Source organism: Delphinus delphis, chromosome 1 (assembly GCF_949987515.2).
Source record: "Delphinus delphis chromosome 1, mDelDel1.2, whole genome shotgun sequence".
Classification (NCBI taxonomy): domain Eukaryota; kingdom Metazoa; phylum Chordata; class Mammalia; order Artiodactyla; family Delphinidae; genus Delphinus; species Delphinus delphis.
The window spans coordinates 58,386,988-58,410,667 of record NC_082683.1 but is presented as its reverse complement, the minus strand read 5'-3'; the positions used below and the strand labels follow the sequence as shown (position 1 = coordinate 58,410,667).

General features: G+C 41.6%; 1 protein-coding gene across 4 annotated transcripts in view; it reads left to right on the top strand.

Moving 5' to 3' along the window:
• Positions 1-2,697: 2,697 nt before the first annotated feature.
• The window catches only part of WLS (Wnt ligand secretion mediator), a 105,132-nt gene continuing 84,149 nt past the window's right edge, over positions 2,698-23,680 (top strand). For 2 of the 4 annotated variants that reach the window (XM_060023747.1, XM_060023729.1), the window contains exon 1: positions 2,698-3,077. In XM_060023747.1, coding sequence (XP_059879730.1) covers positions 2,972-3,077 — 106 coding nt within the window. In that variant the 5' untranslated portion in view covers positions 2,698-2,971. The remainder of the gene's footprint in view (positions 3,078-23,680) is intronic. The other 2 variants (XM_060023738.1, XM_060023756.1) reach the window with 2 other exon arrangements.

Here is a 23,680-nt window from a genome sequence, read left to right as displayed (position 1 = left end):
TTTACAGATGAGAAACCTGAGCCTCGGAGTGGGTAAATGACTGTGTAATGGTTTATGGTGATCACATATAGCAAGAGGCAGAGCTGGGATCTAGGCTACACCCCAGATCCAGCGGACTCAAACACTCATGCTCTTTTCTACGCATCTGTGTTATTCCCTTGGGAAATAAGGACCCGATAGTCACTTTTAATATTCATAAAGACATAATAGACATTGTGAATTTTTTAAAGCAGTTCATGGTGATGAATATTGCATGTTGTCTGCCCTGCACTCAGTTTGGCAGTATTGGTCATCTCAGGCAAGCTAGAAGCATTTATTAGCAATTAGAAATATCTCTTTTTAATAAAAATGGTTATATAAGTGCCTGTTCAAAATAGGGGATCATAGTTGTGGGGAACCAGTATTTTATCCCAAGCCTCTGGTTTCCAGATGTGGACACTGGAACATAAGGAGTTAAGCCACTTACTCTGAAGAGATGCATTTGGGAGATACAGGGATGGGGTGTGTTGTAGCACTTGATAGAAAAATGAGTTGAGGACTCATTAATCTTAAATGAGTAAACCAATGCAGCTAGCCAAGAATATCTTATGGATCCAATTCAAACTTGAAGTGCGTGGGACACCCATTTCTTTCTTCTTAAATTGTGAAATGTAATATCAAATGGAGAGTAAATCTTGATATTGAATCCTGTCAACCTTACTTTAGAAATATCCCTTGATATTAAAAAAAGGAATTCTAACCCTAAGGCATTATTATTAAAATGTGTGGAAGTTGCCAGGTTGTTGAGATGAGAACACAGAATGTGGAGTTAACTAGCAGTAAGGTGAGAAGGACATTCTTACTTCTTTTTATGATGCTCTGGAACCAATTCTGACAGGGAAAAAAAAAATGATGTAAGATTCTGAAAAGGTAAAGAAGGAATGCAAAAATAACCTACGCTGGTCTATCTATGTTTGGGTACCAAAGTGTTGACCGCTATTGTTCACAACAATTCTGTCTGTTTTTGACCATTTGCCATTTGATCTGCTGTTCTTTAAAGTAAAGACGGTTAATCACTATTCAGTGAATAACAGCTAGTCTGGGGCTCCTCCAGGTCAAGGGCAAGTGTTTTCACATCTTGGTATCCTCAAGTACTTAGAAAAGAAAACTTGGGACAAGTTAAGGGCGCAATATATGCCTATTGGTTAAAGGGTTAAAGGAAAGAATAAATAAATAGCAACTGTATCCTCAGAACTGTTAAAAACTGTTAGACTCCAAGGAGATGGAATTTTATATATGTATGGTTTGGCACCTGTCCTTAAGGAGGTCCTGGTCTAGCTGGAGATTAGAATTGAATACTTCTATTAAGTGTAACCTGCATGGGATCTTCTATAAGGGCACTGAGAAATCAGGAACAGAGTAGAGGAGGAGACAGGACTTGGGATATTCCCTTGGCATGAAGAGGGTGTAGGTGGAGGCGAGGGACAAGAAACCAGGCAAGTAAGGGGTGGTGGGTGGTGGAAACTGTGTATGTGTGAGAATAGGGTGTTACCAAACCAAGGGTCTGTTGGGCAATGTGAGCTATACTGGGCAAGTGGCTAGTTTATGTAACGTGGAACAGCCAGGCCCAGGAATTTAGACTTGATGGAGCAGGAAATCTCTAGAGTCCCACTTACCTTTCCCCCTGGAAGTTAAGCATAAATATAAATATATCCTTACAAAGAGAGGACAAACATTGTAACTTAATATGTGTTCCCTCTAAGGCAAATAAGGTCTCAGGCTTTTGAAATGCACACCGTGGGCTTGCTTTCACATTCACTTATTTATTCATTCCACAAAACTTTACAGAGGACCTACTAGAGCTAGAATTTTGTTAAGCACCACGGGGGGTACAAAGATGAAGAGCACTCGGTCCCTATCCCCCAGGAGTTTACAGCTGAATGGTGGAGACAAACGTGTACACACAAGTCCTTGCAATAGGAGGTAAGAACGTAAACACAGGAATTGTAGGGGCTTAATGTCCGGAGATATTAAAAGGAGGTGGTTTAGAAAGTAAGAAAGATTTTTCAGGCGAGCTGGTTTTTAAATGAGGTTTAAAACTCCGATGGGGTAGAATATATTTTCTTTCAAGGCAAGAGCCAGGGTTAAGGCTCTGGAAACCTATGGAGTGGGGGGATAATGTGGTAATGAACAGTGGCCTGATCTGGCTGGAGCGCAGGGTTCCCCAAGGGGTGCAGTGGGGGGATTTAGCTGGCTATTTGCCCAATGACGAGGCTGGGATCAGGCAGAAGGAAGCCCAGCTGAGACTTTATTCCGCATCTCCGTGCTTTGACCTAAGCATCTATTGGGTCCCTTTAAAAGATTCTCCTCCTCTTTCCTAAAGAGAGTTCTAGCAGTTGGGGGTGGGGACCATTTCCTAAAGTCAAGGCGTAAGTTAAAGGTCTGCCGAGCTGCCCACGGGGGATTTAAATCTCGCACCAGAAGAGGAAACGTGTGGGAAGCGGAGTAGGGGGAACCCACTAAAGAACAACATCAACCCCCAAACGACACGAGCCCCTGGCGGGACAGGTTGCCTTCCAGACCCGGGAGCGGGACACCAGCACCCGCCAGAGCTCGGAGCCCCGCACTGGCGGGCAAGAGGGAGTGGAAGAGCGGGAGGTAGGGAGGGAGGGAGGAAGCGCGAGAGGGAGGGAGGAAGAAAGGGAGGGAGGCGGCGTCATGTGATCCGCTTCCCTGCTCCTTTAAGCGTCCACAGGCGGCGGAGCGGCCACAATCACAGCTCCTGGCATTGGGGGAGCCCGAGCCGGCTGTGCCGGGGGAATCCGTGCGGGCGTCTTCCGTCCCGGTCCCATCCTCGCCGCGCTCCCGCACCCCTGAAGTTTTGCAGCGCCCAGAAAGGAGGCGAGGGAGAAGGGAGCGTGAGAGGAAAGGGAGCAAAAAGCACACCCTAAAACATTTATTTCAAGGAGAAAAGAAAAAGGGGGGCGCAAAAATGGCTGGGGCAATTATAGAAAACATGAGCACCAAGAAGCTGTGCATTGTTGGTGGGATTCTGCTCCTGTTCCAAATCATCGCCTTTCTGGTGGGAGGCTTGATTGGTAAGTGCGAGAGCTGCAAACTTTTCCCCCTTTCTCTCTTTTCGGGCCCCTTCCCTCTTTGCCTCTTCGGCTACTTGTTACAGTATCACTGCCTTGCTTCTATGATCTAATTAGTCCGGCTATTGTGCTTAAGAAAGCAGAGCTCCATGGGGCTCCGTGGGGCACAATCCAGTCTAGTGGCTAAGAGAAAAGGAGGGGGAAAAGTTTTGGCCTAGTTTCAGTATCCACTTGAAAGGAAGGAGGGGGGTAGCGGGGGTGGGAATCTTAAGCATGGCGACGGATCGCGCGAGGAAGCGCTGGGTTACAAAGTTGATTGCCGCTCCCCCCGCTTTTTCCCGCGTTCCCCCCCTTTTCCTCTCGCTTCCCTCCCAATCAGCTCCCGGAGGGCAACGTAATCGACTTTATTAGGAACAACTGAAGAGTCAGAGAACTGCGCCCGGCGCAAACCCAGAGAGCCCTGTTACAGGGCTGTGATCTCTGCATGTGTAAACGCTTTGGGTTGTCTCAGCTGGGGGCTGAGAGTTTGCATTTCGGGTCCTGACCTTCGTGCCCTCAGCTTCCTCGTCGCACTCCCATCCCACGCCCCGCCGTGGCCGTCCGCAAGGTCCGAGCCTTGGCCCGGAGCCTGGATGGGGTGAGGTACGGTGGGAGAGAGTCCTTGGATGGCGCTGCGGGAAGTTGGAGAGGTCGGAGGGGAAAGGCGTATCGGAAAGGTGTTGCTTTTGGCCTCCCGCCCTCTCGCGAATCTCCCCTCCCCCACTTCTTAGAGCTCCGAGAGCCGGTGAGTCGGGAGCCCCGGGTCCTGCCTTGGCGCCTAGGAGGGCGGCCTGCGCCCCCGCCGCAGCCCCCCGCAGGTGACAGCTCCCCCCGCTGGGAGACCTCCCCTGGCGTGCATCGCCCGGACCTCTCGAGCCAAACACGCTTCCGGGTGAAGAAGATGGTTTCACGGATCTTCCACTCAAAAATACTCCCTTCTTCTCGCCGTGTCTCCATCTCCATCCATCCTCCCGCCTCTCCGCACACTCGCTTTCCCCTTACCCTCGAGATTTAGGACGTCCCGGCGCAAACTTCAGCGCCAACTTCGCCACGGGTGCGGATGGGAGGCTTGGCTTCCGTATTTCGCAGATCTGTAAAACTTTGCGCAGTGGAGAGTCTACGGAGGGGCTTTCTGCGCGCGTCCCTCTTCCGGAGCCCGCGCGGCGCGGGTGTCGTCGTGGTCGTGAGAGCTGCACAGGCTTGGGCACCTCGAGTCCTGTGCCTGGCGTTTTGTCTCCAGACTTGGGTTTGATGGGAACAAATGAAAGGGAGTCTGGTTTTGTAAATCACCGTAACATCCAAGCTAATTGTTTAAACAAAGGAGAGTGGGTGAACCTTCACCAAGGAGAGAAATTTCTGGAGGAGATCGTGCCTTTCGCTGTGTGTGTATCCACAAAGCAGAAGGAGGTTCGGAGTTTTCCAAGCTCATATCCTCAATTTGGGTCAAACAGCTTAATCTTTTTATTCCTGGAACCCTCCCTCCCAGCCCTCCCGTTAGGAGCTCCTGTTTAGCTACGTGCAATCTCCATGTTTCCCTGTATTGGATTTTTCGAGGCTCTTAATACATTCTCTACTGGGAGCTGAAGGCAGCCTTCTCTGTGCCCTCACGGTGATTATGCAGCGGTTACAATTACACCTCTTGTCTCCCTTGATGAGCAGTTGCAGTTAGATGCCATTGGATCTTGTGTGATTTCAGTGGCAGACCATAATTAAAATTTCTTGCACCTTGTGCTTTCAGAATTAAATTGGCCTATTATCCCTGTCTGACCTTCATCCTCTTTGAGGTTTTTGCACAAGCAGTGAACCATTACACATAGTTCCCTGGTATTTGTTGGTGTGTGTTTCTTTTTCTAAAGTTGATCTAGCCCGTTATCCACTGTTGTAGGTTTCTTAGGGCACTTCTGGAACTAGCATAATTTCTGGAATCTTAGTACTGTGGAGAAGGTCCAAGGGCACTGGTGAATGGCTGCTGGACATTGGAGTTTCCATAGGATCAGAACAGTTGTATGTTCAAAGAGGGGTTTGTTTGGAGTAAGTGGTGCCAAGGGTTGTTTTTCCCTGAGAACTTGATTAGTGACCGTATCTGATAACAATCTCAAAAAGTTAGTGATAGGTCTCGATTCCCCTCAGTAAATCAACTGATTTAATTCCATCTTTACTTGAAAAAGAAAACTATCTCTGTATAACACTTCTTGGGGGAAATTGTTGTGTACGTTGACCTCTTACCTCTCCTCCTTCCTCAGTTGCCAAGGCTGTGTCCCTAGTTCTGGCCTGAAGGCTGAAAAGATCAGATCCGTTTCACCGCAACACTTGAATAGTGGCTTAGCCTTTACCTCAACCAGTTATAGAGTAATTTTTTTTTCTGTTAAACAAGTCTAAGAACTTAGGTATGCTATAAGACCCAAACATGGGAAATAAATATCAGCAAAAGGTAAGTGATATGTTTTCCCTCCAAACTTCCCTAAACTGGAAAGCAGGTGAAACTAAGCAAAGGATGGAACTTCAAGAAAGTGAGTGAGTGGAATCAGTAGCTGAAGAAGAAGTGTGTAGGCTGGAAAGTCTAAGTCCAGAAACCTCCTCTTCCATGCTCCGCAGTGAGAAGAGAACTTCTTCACTGCTCAACCCTATTGATGCGTAGGAAGTCCGGTGTCTTGGGTGTGCAGTGTCTTTCTAATTCATCAGCAGAGGCCAAGTGAGAAAGTGAAATCTTCACTTTGAATTGGCCTCGGTATATAATGTTCCTTTTTGATCACTGTTGTCCTAGATGAAAGGAAACATGACAGCCTAGAAAGGGGAGGATCCGAATGGCAAAGCTCCTGATGGTAAGGGTGTAAGTACTCCACACACGCAGAGGCAAAACAAAAACAATCAACCACCACCCCCGAACAATAATGACAAACCCGGCACCCAAGGTGACAGGCAGCTTTTCAGTTAACCAACAGGCTTCAGTCTCCTCATTGGTAGGTTGATGAGTTTGAGATTCCTTTCAGTTATGAAATTGTATGAATTTTTCAGTGCTTAAGTTTTATGTGGCATTCAGGCTGGTGTTTGGTTGTAGTTTTCTAGAATTGATGGGGAAAAATTTAAACACTAGGTAAAAAGGAAATAAGAGGGATTGGGTTTTGGTTTAGTCAGCTTAAATCCTCCCCTGCTCCAACAGCCTTCTTAGAACCAAGGGTTTTTTTGTTTGTTTTTGTGCTTGTTTTGTTTGTTTGTTTTGTGCCAGGGTCTGTATACTGCTAAGCCTTTAATGGGATTTTTCAAGAAGTCTCTGGAAAGCAATATCTTATGTGGTAGAATTTGGGGTACTTAAGAATTCAATGAATTATGCCATGCTTTTGTAAAAACTTTGAGTCATTATAAAATCATGCATCTGATTGTTTTCTTATGTATTGAGAAGGTTTCTTAAGTGGCTAACTTATTTTGTATTTAGAATTCATTTAAAAATTTAAGAACCCCTGAAGGAAAAGAAAATATTTTTAGAGATATAGCTTAATCTTTAGCCTCCTTAAAAATAAGCCTGCAGAAAATTAAAAAAATAATTTTCCTTTGATTTCACGTTTGGTGAGTTTAGTTCATGGAGAAGCAGCTGCAGGGGTGGTGGAAGGGGGGAGGGGAAGGAGACCATGTGTGCTGAAACAACAGTGCAGCCGACTAAAAATCATGAACTTGATTCCCTGGCCTATTATGTGCAATTTGCTCAGCTTCAAATTAGTCATGTCTGGGAGATATAATGGTTGGAAAAGCAGGTCACCGTTCCCACCTGTTCTAAAACTGGTAAGAGTATAAAGATCAGGGTTGGATGAATAGAAAATTATTGCATTGTTTTAAGCATACCCGTAAATTAGAATATTCCAAACTTAAACCCAAATAAGTATCAACAAATTGCCCATTATTATTATTTTAGGAAGGATTGCTTTCTTTCAAAGGCTTAGTATGTTAGCAGCCTTTTCTTGTTTTTTATTGCTGAGAGTATTATATGTGTGTATACATGTATAATACACATACATATACACACGTATAATCAGTTTTCTCAATTTTAGCATGGACTTATCTACTGCTTTTCAATGATATAGCCGTATTATTGGGCTATTATTGTTTGAATGGAAACTATGGGTGGTTTTGATTGTGGTCCATTCATATGAAGAGTTTTTGTTTCTGCTACTATCACTTATTTGAAAGGGGCAGGATTTTAAGAAATTTAATAAAATTACAGTTATGCAGAGTATATAAGTGTTTGCTTCTCAATATATTAGGTTTTAAACTTGTGGTATTTATTACATTTTAACATATATTAATAATGCAGTACTTGGCAGTCCTGCAGTGTTTGGGTATCTGTTGAGAAAAGAACTAATGAACTTGCTTTTGGTTGATGTTACTCCACAGTTTTCTGTATTTGATTCTTATTTTGTAAAATTTCATATCTGACTAAACCATGTCATTTTTTTCTTTGTTAACTATCAGTATCTAATATGGTTCGTAGAAGTACTGTGCAACCTCAAAATTTCTTTTGTAAAGAGTGGGAAATTTTTTGTAATTGAAATTGCATTATTTGACTTCTAAAAAACTATCTAAGCCATCTACTTGGTTATTGCAACAAAGTCATGCTAGTGCTAACAGTCTCTAATCATGCTTTCATCTAATCATTCAGTACAGCCTGTCTAGGCTTCTGTTGGAACTTTCCCTTTTCCCTGTTCAAAGTGAGAAACATTTCCTTGAGATAATAGTGTGGCTTTGTAAGGTTTTCAAGTCCCCTGCCTGGAACCCAGATCTAGACTCAAAGCCTTTCCTAGCTAGTTGACATTTTGCAATAATGTAGCCTTAAAAAAAATTTTTTTTTTTTAATCCATGTAGACTGAGGAAAGATTCTTACCTTATCTTCCCCATAAAGGTGTTTCTATGGAGATTTAGAATTTGGAATTGTGTGAAAGTCCTTAGCTTAGAGCTCATGTATGTTACCTACCTACTGTGCAAAATATTGATTAGAGCCTAATGTGTACCCAGCATAGTGCTACAATGCTGACTAGGGCTTAGGAAAGAGGGGACTTGAAGCCTGAGTAACCTCGGGGAGCCAGAGGTAGAAAAGAGTCCCTCTTAATCCAAGTTCACTAGCTAAAGATTTCTTATGATGAGGTTTTCAAGATCATGATAATTCTCACTCATTTACTGGGAATTTGAGAACATGTGAAATGAGAAGCCCTGTTAATTATGTCATCAAATAGTTATATTAGTATTTCATCTTAACATATTAATATAACAATATAAATAATACTAAACATGTGTTAAATATGTACTGTGTGCCAGACTTTGTTTAATTTGATTCACGCAAAGCCTTGCCACATTGGTACTGTTGTACCCATTTTATGTATAAGTAAACTGAGGTACAGAAAGGTCTAGAAAAATTGCTCAAGATTACCTAGCTAGTCAGGGTCAAAACTCGGATTGGATTCCAGTCAATCCAGAATTATCAACCATTAGGTGCTCCTGACCCCACTTCCCAAAGCCTTGCCTTCTAGGGCTGAATAGAAATGGTTTGAATGTAGACAGACATGATAAGTAACACTGTAAATGCAACTAATTTCTCATTTCTAACCAACAGGTAACATGTTAAAAGAAAAAGTATCAAATCTGATGATAAGTGAAATGGAGTCCAGCTGTACTTAATAAAGCAGAGCCTTGACCCAGCTAAGGGAGGACAACTTCTGAGAAGTCTATATATGCCAGTCCAACCAATTTCTTACAGGTTCTAACCAGTACCCATAATTCTATGAATAATCCAACTGGCTGAGCAGCCAAGTTCATTAGCCACAAAGTGTTTGAGTTCTGCTACCTTAAGGAAGATTACTCAATTTTATTTTCTCTAGTTAGTGGTTTTAACATATTTATACAGTTATATAAGTCTGGACTTTTTCAAAGGAAGAGGAGAGAAGAAATCAACTGAGGTTGGAGAGGTTTTTTAGAGAGTGTGGATTGGCAGTGAGAGCAGTTGAAAGAAGAGCCTCTTACTGAAAGTTGAAAATTCAGTTTCCCCAAAGGATAATTTTTGTTTATATACACACCATGCATAATAATGAGGGCATTTCACACCGGAGGCTTCCATGCTGACGCTGTGAATAGGTACATGTCCCATTGGAAAAAATGTTGATGGATTTTCTCTATTGAGAGATTTACTACCCTCGGTTTTGATAGAGACTCTAAGAGATGAAGGGAGACAGAGAGCATCAAGACGTGAAAAGATCATGTCTATTTCATTTGTCTTCTGTTTTCTCTGAGGTGTTGTAGCGGTGGCACAATAGAATAGACGAGTGTGCCAGATGTGTATGGTTCCCAGAAAAAGTGCCTGGATGGGGATGGGAGTGGAGAGGAGGAGCTTGAGGCACTGAAGTTCTCAAACTTGATGATGAAATGTTTTGCGTTTTTCCCTTTTCATAATAGGGCTAATCAAAAAGAATTGATAAATAACAGAAAAGAGCAACTCATATGTTTTAGAATACAGAAATCCTAAGGTTCTTTAGCCCTTTAGCACTACCTCTCCCTCCCCTCCGTCCCTCCCACCCTACCACGTTCCACCCATAATTAAATTTTGTTGAGGAGTGAAAGCAATAATCAGAGTGTCATCTGACCAGTAGTGAGGGATTTGGCTAATTATGATTTGTTGCTGTTTTGAAGATTTATTGGGTGACTATGGAAAACATTTTACATGTATTGATTCACTTAATGAACATAACAACCTAGAGGAGCAGGTACTTTCTCCAGTTTTCAGATGAACGGGAGGCTCACTTAAGGAACTTTTCAGAGTTAACAGAGATGGTAAATAAGAGGGCTGGCATTCAAGCCCATGATCCTGAACTGAATCAAGCCATGCTCTCAAGTCTAATGCCACTCTCCTCCTATTGTTCCTTCAATTTCTATGGGAAACAAAGAGTCAAGTGTGATGAAACATTCTACACAGATTCAATAGAAGATGAAAGCTCAGACTAGCTTCTTCTGCTTCTACGCCTTTCCCAGACCACATACTCCCATCACTGCCTGGGTACTATTCACTGACCTAGTTACTTCCTATACAAATGATCCCAATTCCTAAAATATATTAACCTCCTTCACCAGCTATTGTAAGTGTTGGCCAGTGCTTGCAGGCCATGCTGAAGAGGGTTAAACCTGAGGAAATTACACCCCAGCTACCCCCCACCACCAAAAGAAATTATTACACACAGCAAAGGGTAACTGAGAGTTGTAATTGAAAACTTGTCAAAGAGTTGCTTCGACCTGAATGCCAGCTAGACTTAGTATACACAATAGGTCCTGAATATAGCTGTTAAATACAAGAGAGGGGAATGTGGGTGGGGAGAAGGGAGATAGGAGTAGAATGTGGATTCAGGAAAGGAAAATTAAGGCCCCTATAAACATATGAGAACGTCTCTTTGGGACATAACTTATGCCTGGATTTCCAAAATCTACTTCCTATGTCACCCACTCCTCCCAAGCTGAGCTAGTGTTTCTCTCTACTTGCCTGTTTAAATCCTGGGCCTTCAAGTGCAATTTCTGCTCCCTCTTTTTCTTTTCTACTCTATTCTTTTAATATTCCCTGGTAAAGGGTGTTCTTTCTTCACTGGCCCACAGGAATTATAGGGCCTTCTTAATCTTCTAGTTAATTCCCTGGGTTAACTAAGAGGCTTTATCCATAAATACACATTTCTGAGAAAGCAGAAGAAATTGAAAGAAGATGCCAAGTTATTACATTTGTTTTGGCAAGGCATTATGATTTTTCTTTATGTAGAAGGTAACCGGTCTGTAAATGATTGGTTCAGTTTTGTTTTTTTTCTTTTTCAAGCCCCAGACTAAGGAGGTTAAGCTCATGAGAGCTGGTTGGGGGCCAGTTATCTGCTGCTTTTAGTTTTGGACTGAGCCCCTCCCAGGGAGAGAGTGCCTGGTCTCAGGGCAGCATCATGTAGTGGAGAGGAACTTGGCTGTAACTCTGCAGATGATCTGTGGTCTCCGTGATCGCAAATAAGTCACAAAAGCTCCTTGGTTCTCACCCTCAACTGTGCTGTGGGGCAGAGGCCTCCTATTTCATGGATGACTGTAGTGAGGAATCCACTATCATGAGGATAAGGCACCCTTTGGGTTTCTCATTGAGCCAGGCCCACCAGAGAGCTGATTCCCAGAGGACATTTTGCTGAAACCATCTGCTTAACTTGTATCTGTTTCTCCTACTTTTCTTTCTCTGTACCTCTCTGCTCTTAGATCTGGAAGAATTTAGCCTTGATGTCATTTATTTTCTATTCTTTTTCTTTCTTGAGTCACCACCACTTTGTCAAACACCTCCAGATTCATGGATCTATTTAGGCAGAGGGAAGTGGATTGACCCAAAGCATTACTCATTTTGGGTTTGAAGGTGCCCAGAGAGGTCATCCTGCTTTCTAACATGAATTCCCATTATAACTGTATGTCTCAGAATGAGCCTTCCCCAAATGGTAGATATTAATATTGTTGCAGATAACTAGCTAAAAAGAACGTGAGTCTAAATCATTGTCCTAAAGCATGCACATTTTGTTCCAGGTTAACTACTTTTGCTTTATAGGCAATTTTAATAGAGCCTGGTTATGCCATTTTCTAAGTCTACAGCAGTTGGGACAATTTGCCGCAGAAACTCACTGGCAGCAGAGAGATGTAGATGTGCGGTAGGTACCATGAGGACACAGGAAGAGAAAGGGAGCATGCCCCGGGTTCTGGGGTCTCTGGATATAGGCAAGTCATTTCACACCTAGCAGTAGCACCCCTTCCCCCTCCAGTGGCATCATTACATTATAGGCTGGGGTATGTTAATTGATTCCACTCTAAAGCTTTGTGATCTTATCACTTGCCATGAGTGCAGCTTTTTGGATCCACTGTGTCTGTCCCCTTTGGTGGTATCTGGCCTGAATGGAAGCTGTGAAGCTTGTTGCTATTAAATTGTAAAGATGAAAGGGCCTTGGAGACCGTCTTGTCCTACCTCCGAGTCCCAAGAAAGGGAAGGGGCTCAGTTTACACAATTAGAGGCAGAGCCTTGGTTTAGACTCAGGTTCTAATGCCAGTCAGCCCTCCAAGCATATATCTCTTTCTGCGTTTCAGCGTGAAGATCATCTGATTTCCGTCGTATAGTTAATGTGCAGAAAATTCCCAACTTGTGGTTCTTAAAGCTCTATTGACTTTCCTGTTACTTGAAAATAAAGTAGCAATAAACTTTACTGTCTTCTGCTTGCCTTTGTGTACTTAATGTTCTTAGCTAATTTCTGATGAAGCAATGGGATTATATGGAGTGTTAAGCTGTTCTATGTGGATTCTAAAGAATACCACATAATAATAAAAAACAAAAATAAAGCTAAATTTCTTCCTTGTTTGCTGAGTGGGCGGTACATCCCCTTTCTCCTGCTTGAGAAAATGTAAATTTAAAACTTAAAACTGTGCACTATGGTCCTTACCAATCCAACCAAAAGTGACATACATCCACATGTTTAAAGACTTCGTCAGTCTAAAGCTTCCTTGTCTAAACGTCTGTGACTAACTTTTGTGCTTTCAGGAGATGTTTGTGGCAGGCATAATTCTGAAGTTGTAGTGAGTTTAGGGGAAGTGACATGCCCTGTATTTTCTGGGTCTGTTTTACATACAGAAGAAACAACAAAGTTGCTCATCCTTTGTGTCTGCCATTTCTTCACTCTGAAGGTAATGGCAAGTAGAAAATTCAAATTGCCGAAACAGGGCTTAGAATGTTGAAGGCCTTATGCAGTTGTGTCTGACAAGCATATTTTTGTGATTTCAGAGCTGCCAATATTACAGGGTAGATTCTTCTACTTCTTTTATTTTTACTGAAACTAAGCAGAGTCACAAAGCACTGTTTTTCTGCATCCTCTGATTTAGCTGTGATGAATTTTTTTTTCTTTTAATTCTCTCTTTAACATGCTTGCCTTCAGGTGATCCCAACCAAAAAGTTGGCATCCATATTTGTGAAACCCAGCCCTCTCTCAAGGCAGATCAAGCCTTTTTTCTGTTCCCTTTACTCCGGGTTCTTACATATTTTATCTGCTGTCATTTAGGTTAGAACTCACCTGAGAACGAAATGCCTCAAATGTAGAAAAGACACATCCCCACATTCCTTTCTTTGCTCTGCTCTGTTGAGCTAGTTCTGGCTTGTGTGAAATGGGCTCTGAGTTCAGCCCCTGCGTGCCTGGGCAAAAGGAAGTTGTAGATAAGATTTTTACTGAGGCTTTGGAAAGAGACTGCACCAGGGGCCTTGCTGTCACTTAAAGAACACATCTGTACTTAGAAGGGATCAGCTTCTTCTGAATTGTGAGGTGGCAGTGGGTGAGGTGGGGAGGGGCTTGTGACAGGCAACTCCAGGGCCTTGGACATACGTTCAGTCACCCAGTCTCCTAACTGTACAGTGTTTGCATGTTCACGAGCCAGCCTGTGTTAAATCCTCGGCCGGCATCGTTCTTTGAACATGCCCAAATGGAACAGAGTTATGCTCTATGAGAATGTGGTGTTTCTGGATAATAGTTGATGAAAGAGAAAGAAACAGAATAATTTGTAGATGCCTAAGATTTTTAAACTTAAAGTATGCTAAGGTCCCCTTTCAGTTAGCATCTTAGTTTTTTCTAGAGATTGGGAGAATTCTCTCATGTCGCTTCTCTACCCCACCTACCTGTTAAAAAAGACAAAGAGGGCTTCCCTGGTGGCGCAGTGGTTGAGAGTCCGCCTGCCGATGCAGGGGAAATGGGTTCGTGCCCCGGACCGGGAAGATCCCACATGCCGCGGAGCGGCTGGGCCCGTGAGCCGTGGCCGTTGGGCCTGCGCGTCCGGAGGCTGCGCGTCCGGAGCCTGTGCTCCGCAACGGGAGAGGCCACAGCAGTGAGAGGCCCGCGTACCGCAAAAAAAAAAAAAAAAAAAAAGACAAAGAGAGAAAATATAGTTTGGGGGAGGGATGAGCAGTAGGCTTGGGATTTGAACAAAATCAGCACTAGTATATATTTGAGAAGACAACATTTCCAGGTCAGGATGTGGTTAGGTACTGATACCAGCTCTGTCTAGGGAAGCCGACAACTCTCTGCATCTCACGTTAGAGTAACTCTCCCAGCTAAGCAGTGACGTTACAGGAATTTGGAAGTTGCCTTTAATGACTTGCGCTTCTTATAAGATTCCTAGGAAATTGTCACACTGCAAAACAACATGGTGTTGGCTCAGGGTTTTCCATATGATGTTTCTGTTCAAATGATAGACTTACTGATTTAAAGTGATCAGATTTCTAACTGCTGGTATGCGGGTTTTGGGTTGATCGATGGGTGTGATCCGGTTTGTTATCAGACTTGGACAAACCATTTACATTCTATGAGCCAGCCTCAGTTTCCTCGTCTGAACATAAGTTACCTGTGCGTATGTGCTAGATCCTTCAATGTATGTGAGACATTTCCCTGAATTAGGAGTCGTCACTAATTAACTTTTTAAGGATTTTTTTGAGTCATCCCATGTCTAGTTAGGCTCATGGCAGCTTATTTCTGCCTCTTAGTGAATTACATAAAATTAGAAACCCAGCAACCCTGCTTCATAGCCTTCCCATTAAGCATAATCCATGCAAGCCAGCAGTTCAAGAAGCATGTCATCCACACATTTGGTGAATTAGAGCAGTTAACTTACTTTTTGATCCAGTTAGTGATAGTTTTCACCAGGGTTTAACTTGAATCTTAAATTTTGCCTTTTAAAATGCTTGCCAGTATTCACCGCTCTTTATAGCATATATAGCCCAGGTAGCTTGGCTTTTAAATGAATACCACTCTATATGTGGAAGAGAGATTCCATCCATGCTTGCTGCATAGCAAATCCCAGTTGTTCTGTTTTACATTATAAAATTGAAGTCATCATCCACTGGGAAATGTTTTTGCTTCTAGATATAATATAAATGACAAAGACCTTTGAAAGTCAAGCTTCAAGGAAAGAAATGATCTTTTATAAAATATTAACTACTTCTGAAACCTTAGCTAGAGTTATCACACTGTATTATAAGGAATTATAAAGAAAAATAAAGTTAAAATATAATCCCTGTAAGACTATAAGCTACATGAGAGCAAGAATGGTCTAATGTGCTCATCTTTATCTCCAGTGGTTACCACAGGGTAGTGCAGTGTAGGTGTTCAGTAATACTTTTTGAAGAAATAGATAAATGCCTTGCATTTTGGACCTGTTGCAGGGGTAGCTAAAATGCTTCAACTTTAAGGTCAGCCCTAGAATTTCTAACACTCTATTCTGGGCTATTCTTTTATAATTTAAATGAGGACAGGTTTCTTATTACTTACTTGAATTTAAAAGATTATGTCACCTTCATGGTTTATATGATTAGATTTATAAAATTGTAAGTTTGAGGAGTTTTGGGAAGGGACCTTTTCTTGTTATGTTGTATAATAGAAACTAAAGCTCAGAGAAATTGCAATGAAAGAAGATTTGAACCAAGTTTCCTGACTGCTAGGGGAGTGTTTCATTACCTATGCCTAGTGTTGCAGTGATTACTACTAGGTCTGATTTATGTATTCGGTCTTTATTTGGCCATAAAGGCAGCAAATTGACTGTGGTTATCCATACTAGCTGATAAAGTCTGCTGGGAAAAAGGAACACACCCTAGTACATGAATCCTGAATATTCCAATGGGAATGTGGAACCATAATGGAATTTTGTGATTTATTATCTTTAAGAAGTAAGTGTGTTTCTTCTGCTCCCTGAGAGCTGTTTTTCAGGGGCTTCTTTAAGAAGCTCACATAATTTGCTTAATTTTCTATAAACTTTTAAAGATGGAAAATTCATCTTTCAGAGTTTCCCTTCTAAGAGTTTTGCAGATGTATTTATGGTTCTTGTTAGGGACCAGTAATGTATTTGTGATGTCAGCTTTTATAACTGCCCTTGACAAGAAAGCATAAGACATTCAAATAACCACCTCTGCATCCCATTGTGTTCAGCTTGTTGATCTGGTGGGTGGGAATGAATTCATCCACACATTCTTCCAGGTTCCTGAACTGTACTGAAACGTGCTGTGTGGAATAGGTGCCTGCAGGCAAAGAGGAGCCTGGGCCTGCTGACTTTCCAGTAGAGCCAGGTGGAAAGGTGGGAACAGAGGTTTAAGAAGCAGATGTACACTGATAGGGAAGGAAGCAAAAACCAAGGAGAAAGCTACGCAAAAGCTGGACTTGGACTCCTCTTAGCCAGACCTTCCAGCTAGAGGTGGAAGCATTGGGGAGGGGACACAGAGCTGACACAAGAGTCAGGGGAGAGGAGGCGGTGGTGATGGAGAGAAGATGGGCTTGAAAGAGGCGACAGGAATTCCTCCTTGGCTGGGTCATCACATCATCATGCAGGCCTTCCCTCTAAAATAATGACGTGTGTGTGTGTGTGTGTGTGTGTGTGTGTGTGTGTGTGTGTGTGTGTACGCTATGAACCTATCCACTGCTCTAAAGGCTAGGTAAAACCACAGCGGAAATGGAAGTTTGCTATTCTAAATATAAGCAAGAGTGTTGCGTTCAGAAGGACTGGATAGAAATCCTGGCTCTACCCCTTGGTGGCTAGGTGGCCTTGAACAAATGATTTAAACTCAGAGCCAGAGTTTCCTCATCTACCTCTTGGGTAAAATGGGAGTGGTAGCGCTTGTGACATTGCTGTGAGGATTAAATGAAATAATCTGTGAAATGAAAAGTATGTATACAGTAACTTGCAAATTGTAACCACATAGAATATGCTACATGTTATTTTATTATTAGTCTTATTCTTTTAACCCAAGAATGATTTCCCAGTGTTAAATCACCCAGAGTCCTTTGGGAGCTGACATAAAAGGTTTTCTGCCTGCTCCGACCCTGGACACAATGGTTCAGGGAGAAGTAGGTGGCTCTAGAGTTGGGTTTAGATTGCTTGTGTGAAATTATAATCTAGTGACTATAAACATGCATTTTTGTCCCCTCCTAATCTTATTTGTTTTTAAGCAAGAACACAATGATATTAAAGGAATTAAAAGCAAAGAAAAAAAATCCTCCTAAAATGCACCATTTTAATACAATTCTGTGTTAATTTTTTATTTTTTCACACTTCTGTGACTATTTCCAATTTTATATAAAAGAAATGTAAAAGCCTAGTTAGCAGAGGCTCAGACGTTTATTGTTTATGCCTCTACCAATTATGTGTTTTCTTTGGAAATTCAGCAGTCAGTTCCTCCTCTCCTTCTAAAACTCTTCTCTCATACTTAACTCAAGATTGCTTGTTGAACCATTGAACCATGGGAAATTCATTTTCAAAATCTGCTTAATTGCTGTGAGACTTTTAATTTGTTCTGGATGATGGTGCTAATGTCTGGGAACTGGGACCGAAGCCCTCCAAAGTTGTTAATTCAATCAGCCACTGTGCCCTTGCCATGCCTAATGAAGGGAGGGGGGTATCCAGACCCCTCTCACAAAGAGGCTGGGTCCCTCCTGACCACCTCGTCAAAGATGAATAAGAGGGGACCCCACAGTTAGGTCGAACACTTGGGGCAAATTACCAGGGTGTCAGTCCACATTATCCAAAGCCCTGGGTTGTGCTTTCCCAAATAATTATTCAGTTGGTTTTATGTAGGAGCCCAGAGTTTTAAGGCATGGTTTTTGTGTGCATGTGTTCACACCTGCTAATCTGCAAAATTCTTTAATCACCAGCGTCTATTTGGCTGTGTCTGCAATCTGTAAGATCATAAACATCACCCCCAGACTATTGATATTCCTGTTAACCACTGAAGTTTTCCATGGCGAGACTGGTGAAAGCTTGCTCTGTCCTCATGATAAATTAGCTTGTTTATTCCTCTTCTGCTTATTTCTATCCTGCTGTTGGTTAGTGTAATGAAGCAGAAGTCCATTGTGTATGTTCATTGGGTAGCGATCCTCTGGCACCAAAGGGGGTAATTGAGTAGAAAGGCAGAATGCTGTTGGTGCATGGGAGAAGTTAACACCACATGAGGTCACCAGGCTTCAAGCTTTAATCAATGTGGACACAATGCAATTGAGATTTTGAAAAGGGTTTGTTTATAGTGTGAGAGTAAGGGTCAGTAGTTAATTTGAAATGCTGTAGGTGTGTTTTCCTTGAACCAAGAAGGTACAGAGCATGTGTCATAGAGGATTGTAAATATCCTCAAGGGAGGGATGTAATTGGGGTGGAGGCTTAAAAAGAAGGGAATTTAAGAACTTCAGTGTGCTTATTATTGACCCATCCATGTTTCATTTAAACTTTTACCATTCTTCACAATGGGAAAAAGACTGTAGGAAAAAACCCTATAAAAGTCCATAGTACAGAGGCACAGCCCTACCAAGAAACAACTTTTTTGGTTTTTTTAGAGCAATGCTTTCCTTTGGGAAGATATTTGGAGTGCTATAAAATATTGCACTAAGAGTACTTAGTAGTACTAATATTACTCTTAGTATTAGCTGCTAATTCTCAAAGAATTCCCACTCTCAAAAGTTTACATCTTTTAGGATTTTTAATTGCCGTGGCTTGAATGAGATAATATGAAAACCCTTAACCCCTCTACTCATTTATGCTGCTGCCTCTTTCCATTTCAGGCTCCAGTCTAAACCAGGCATGTCTGTCTGCTTTTTGGATTATCTTTGACATTTCTCCCCATTATTTAATTACCTAACTTTCAACAGCTAGAAACACCATGCTATTATAATCACTATTCCAATTTGAAAGTAGAGAGGGCCCTATCCTTTTGTTGCAGGGAAACTCTGCAGACCAACGTCTGGTTTTCAGAAATGACTACAGGAAAAGAATGTGAAGGCTAGGCAGAGCCAAAGACTAGACATAGACTCAGAGATGCTTTGTTAAGTGCATGTTAAACCTAGGTGATGACTTCATACTCCTAATACCTCATATTTGTATAGTGCTTTTATCCTTCTTCAAAGCACGTTCATAGAAATGATCTCATTTGATCTTAATAACAGCACTCTGAGACAGGTCAGTCCACCAGGAATATTCACATTTTAAAGTTATGGAAACAGAAATGGAGAATAGCTGGTTTGTGGTTAGTTTTGTTTGAGAAGGGTTGATTTGGTAAGATTTATTTGTGGTGGAGTTACTCTGAGGATTTGAAGATTAATTGCTACTTGATGATATAGGATAAAGTGTTGTAAAAAGCTTAGTTTTTTAATATAGAGAATTACTTCTTACAGAAGTTGCTGTATATTAACCAAACATTACTTTCTGAGCTATCTTCTAGGACAAGTACATGTCACCTGTGGTCCATCATGTTTAATTTCCCCATGTAACACACAGCTGCTCCCTTAAACAATTGTTAAGCAAACATGTCAAAAATATCTCTTTGAAGGAACAACAAATTTTAGCCTGTTGAAGGTGTCCAGATATTTTGACCTTTCCCTGGGGAGATCTGGGTCTTTAGAACCCTATGGAAAATCTTAAAGAAGGAACCAGGGAGCACCTAGAGATGAGAGTGAAATTAATTTCGTAATTTTAGCTAGTAAATGGCGCTGTGGTATGGTCACCCACTTAGTAACTCTTCCATGGTATGCCTTTCTCCCTTAAAGTCATGCCAACAAATACGCATTGAAAAGCCATTTTTGGTGTTGGTATGATAGCCCATAGAATGGATTACCATAATTAGTTTACCTAATCTCCTACTGTTGGACATTGATGTTATTTCCAGTTTGGGGGCTATATAATAGCACTACTGGGAAAACCTCCCTTGTAGTTAAATTTTTATTCATGCCCTTAATTATTTTCTTAGCAATTTCACTTCTGTGAATTTATCTGAGGTCAAAAATCATGCCCATTTTTAAAGATTTTGATAATCTCCATCTCGCCCTTCGAGATCAATGATAACCTCACATATACCTCATAAGTCAATCCTGGGAGTGTCCATATCCCTGCATCTTGGCCTGGGCCCTGGGCATTAATTTTATTTTTAAAAATTTTGCTAATATGCCAAGAATATTTTTTTCTTTTAATTTACATTTCTTTGATTACTGGTGAGGGTGAACCTATTTTCATATGCTTATTGGCTACTTATACTCTTTTGTGACTTGCCTGATTGTTTCCTTCCTTTATATACTATTTTCAAAGTTGATCATCCTTGTAATACAACTTGTTAGAGATTAGGGAAAAAGGGAAGACTTACGGAGGAGGATGGTTCAGCCTAATTCTGTTGATAGCAGGATCCTGCATTTCCTTTGTGGTACCTCCCCTTTCCCACTCTCAGACCATGAGCTTTAGGAGAATCTTCATCTCTGACTCCAGTTATGGACATGTGACCAAGCCACAGGGGACACGTGGCTCAATTTAGTTTAATCAGAATGAAGTCTGAGATTTGTTGTGGAAGCTACCAGGAAGAGATGTCCTCTCTGTTTATTACTGAACTGAACCCAGATAATATGAGCCTGGAACTGCTGGAGCCCTTCCAATGAAGTCTGAAAATGAAACTAGTAAAATATGATAGAATTCAGTGACCGTAGAGAGATGAGATCTGTTGATATAATTTGATTTCTCAAAACAACCACTATCTAAAGACCATACTGTCTCTGGACATTTTTCATCCTCACCTTGCTAATTGATTAATTTAATTTTTGCTCAAGCAGCTTTGTGCAGGGTTTCCTTTCTTTTGCAACCAAAAGACCCAGACTGATTTACTTACTATGCCTTTGGTTTAAAGATAGGTCAATGGAGACTGCTGCTATATCGTAGAAGGTGTATTTGGAGAGTTTGCTCATGTTAGGTCTTTGGTAACAAATAAAAAATAAAATTAGGTACGGAACCAACTTCTGTTAGGCACAGCTCTTCCAACTATAGCAATAGTTGAAATGGTGTGTGTGTGTGTGTTTGTGTGTGTGTGTGTGTTGTGTCACGGTTGGAGCACCAACTGGCTGGTGAAGATCATTAGTGACAATTCTTGGAACTTGGCCAGGCTGTTGGCTTTGAAGAAAAGCTCATTGCAACATGTACTCCTGCTGAGCTAGATGTGTGTGTGAAATGGATGGCAAGAGGATGTCCCAGCAGCTAAAATGAGGTTCTTGATGGCATCACAGGAGAAGCTTAATGACTGCCCAAGCAGGCTAGTATTTGGGGGGATGGTTGGGAAACTTGAGTAGGTATTATGGTGACTCGAGGTTTCTTTGGGGCATCCAGAAATCTGTGAGGCAGAACAAAGGATGAGCTGGCACATGTTACTACAATCCCTGAGCTGGGTTAGTCATGGGCTACAGAAGGAATGCACACATGGATCATGCCTTTGGGCAACTTAACTTTGATTAGAGAGATAAGAGCGATAAAATAAGACAGTCTGTTGTCAAGGTCAAAGTGGGTGAAATGGACTAAGTGCTCTAAGTATTTTTTAGATCAGATATAAAGATTTTTTTGAAGAATTAGGGAGTTTGACCTGGGCCTTTGCAGTGTGGGTGGTCATTGGAAGCACAATTTGATGTACATAATTCAAGACAAGATTCACGTCATTCAGGGCACTGAATTAAGAGCAAGCTTAATAGAAAAAGCTATGAGTAGAGTATCAAGAGATCTGGCTCTAGCCCCATTTGCCTCCTTAGACATATCATTTAATCTCTCATGCTTCTTGCCTTTGATTATTTGCTGAGTAGACCTGGTAATGCTTTCCCTTGGCAAATAAAGACAGAGGCATGTCTTTCTCAAAGCCAAATACGTTGGCTTTTTCCACCCATTTCTTTTCTTTTTTTAAAGGCATTAAAGTAAGTCCTCAGAGTCTTTAGGTTACTGGCAGATTAGAAGTTTGTTTAGATGGTGATTAAGTTATATCTTAGAACTTGGCTAAATTCTGGGGAACATACAGAGGCAGAAATCATGATAATCTGCTCATCTGTCATGTCATGGAAAGAAAGCGTGAAGTTAATGAGTTGAGATCTCAGGGAACCTATTTCTCACCAGCTATGAGACTAGGTTTGCTTTTAGTATCTTGTCTGTACCCTACCATAGATCTGTAAATCGGTAAATAAGAGGATGTGTATGAAGGCAAGGCAATTATCTTTTGTAATGTACCAAAGACAAACGAGGTGGCACTGTTTTAGCTGAGTAGACAGGCAGGACATACATAAAAATATCATTAATAAAACAGAGCATGGTGTGGTAAAAATATTAGGTAGTATTAATTGAGCACTTACTATGTGCTAGGCAATGTGCTAAGTGTTTTATATGCATTATGTTGGCCCACTAACATGGTTGAGCTGGAACTAGAATCTTTGTTTCACTTGCTGTTTTCATGTTTAAAGGTCTAGAGAGACTGAATGATCCTTAAAGCACTGATTTGGACTTCTTTAACTCGATAATTGTATTTTCTTTAAAAACTGTAAGTTCGAAAAGCAGTGGAGTTTTGGGGACAAAACCTGGGGGTGGTTGTAAATTGACCAGAAGGTTTACAAATACCCATAAGGACGGGCATTGTGTTAGACATTGTGGGCAAATCCATTCAGCCTAGGGCCTTCCGTCTGTATTTCCCTTTGTGAACTCTTTTGCTGAATGTCCCGTCATCCTTTGTGAGGTGAGGTCCTGTTCATCCTGTCTGCTTTCACGACATAAATGTTTTAGGAACTCTCCACAGACTGGCTGGATTGTCTCTTTGGGCTATGAACAGATTGTGTGGGTGATGAGACAAGTAGGAAAAGACTCAGCAATCAAAAAAGGGGGGTGGAAATCTCTTTCTCTGGCTCTCAGAATGGAGCTTGGACACAAAGGGAACTTCGTTAATCATGCCTCCTTTGTAATCAGAATGGTGGAGGCATTTTTTTTAAACCACTATTATTTTGTCCTTTGTCTCGTCTGAGTGAAACCAATTGTTAATAGCTAATCGAGGGGTTAAAAATTTCCCAGACATGGCCAGGCAGAATCAACTTCACTTGATAAAGTAGTGGGTTGATTCTGGTTGGAACACCAAGTCAGGTGTGGTGACAGGCTTCTTGCAGACATGGTGCTGGTCTGATAGGATACCCTTGTCCAAGATCTACATGGTGGCAGCTTTGTGCTTAGTTGTTGAAAATTTCATGCATGTGTGAGAAATGGGGAAGAGATAGGTAAGACTTGGGGGTTTTGGTGAGTTAGGATTCAGTCACTTTGTAGTACTAAGTCCCTAAAACAAGCACTGAGTGGACAACTCCAAACATCTCAATTTACTGAGCAACTTGGACAGCTTACTTGTTTAATCTTTCTGTAGTTGCTTTCTTAGAAATCAAAGGAGGATAATAATCTTTGGTACCCACTTAATGGGTGTAAAATAATGAGAATGTAAATGCTTTGAGTGCCCTGGAGATGAAGAGATAGGGAAAATTCTCTTAATGTATTATTCATATATAATATGGTAAGATGAATCAGTATGGTTTTTTTTTTGAAAACCTGTTATTATTTTAGCACCTCCTCCCTTTTACAAGGGAGGTTGTGTGCCTTAGCAGAAGTTGACTTTGTCATAATTTTATTTGCCAAGACAGGTCCAGCAAATTTACAATGTGGTGGGTTTTCCAAGAGGAAAGGTTGAGGTTAGCCCTGTCCTATCCATTCCCTGAATCTGG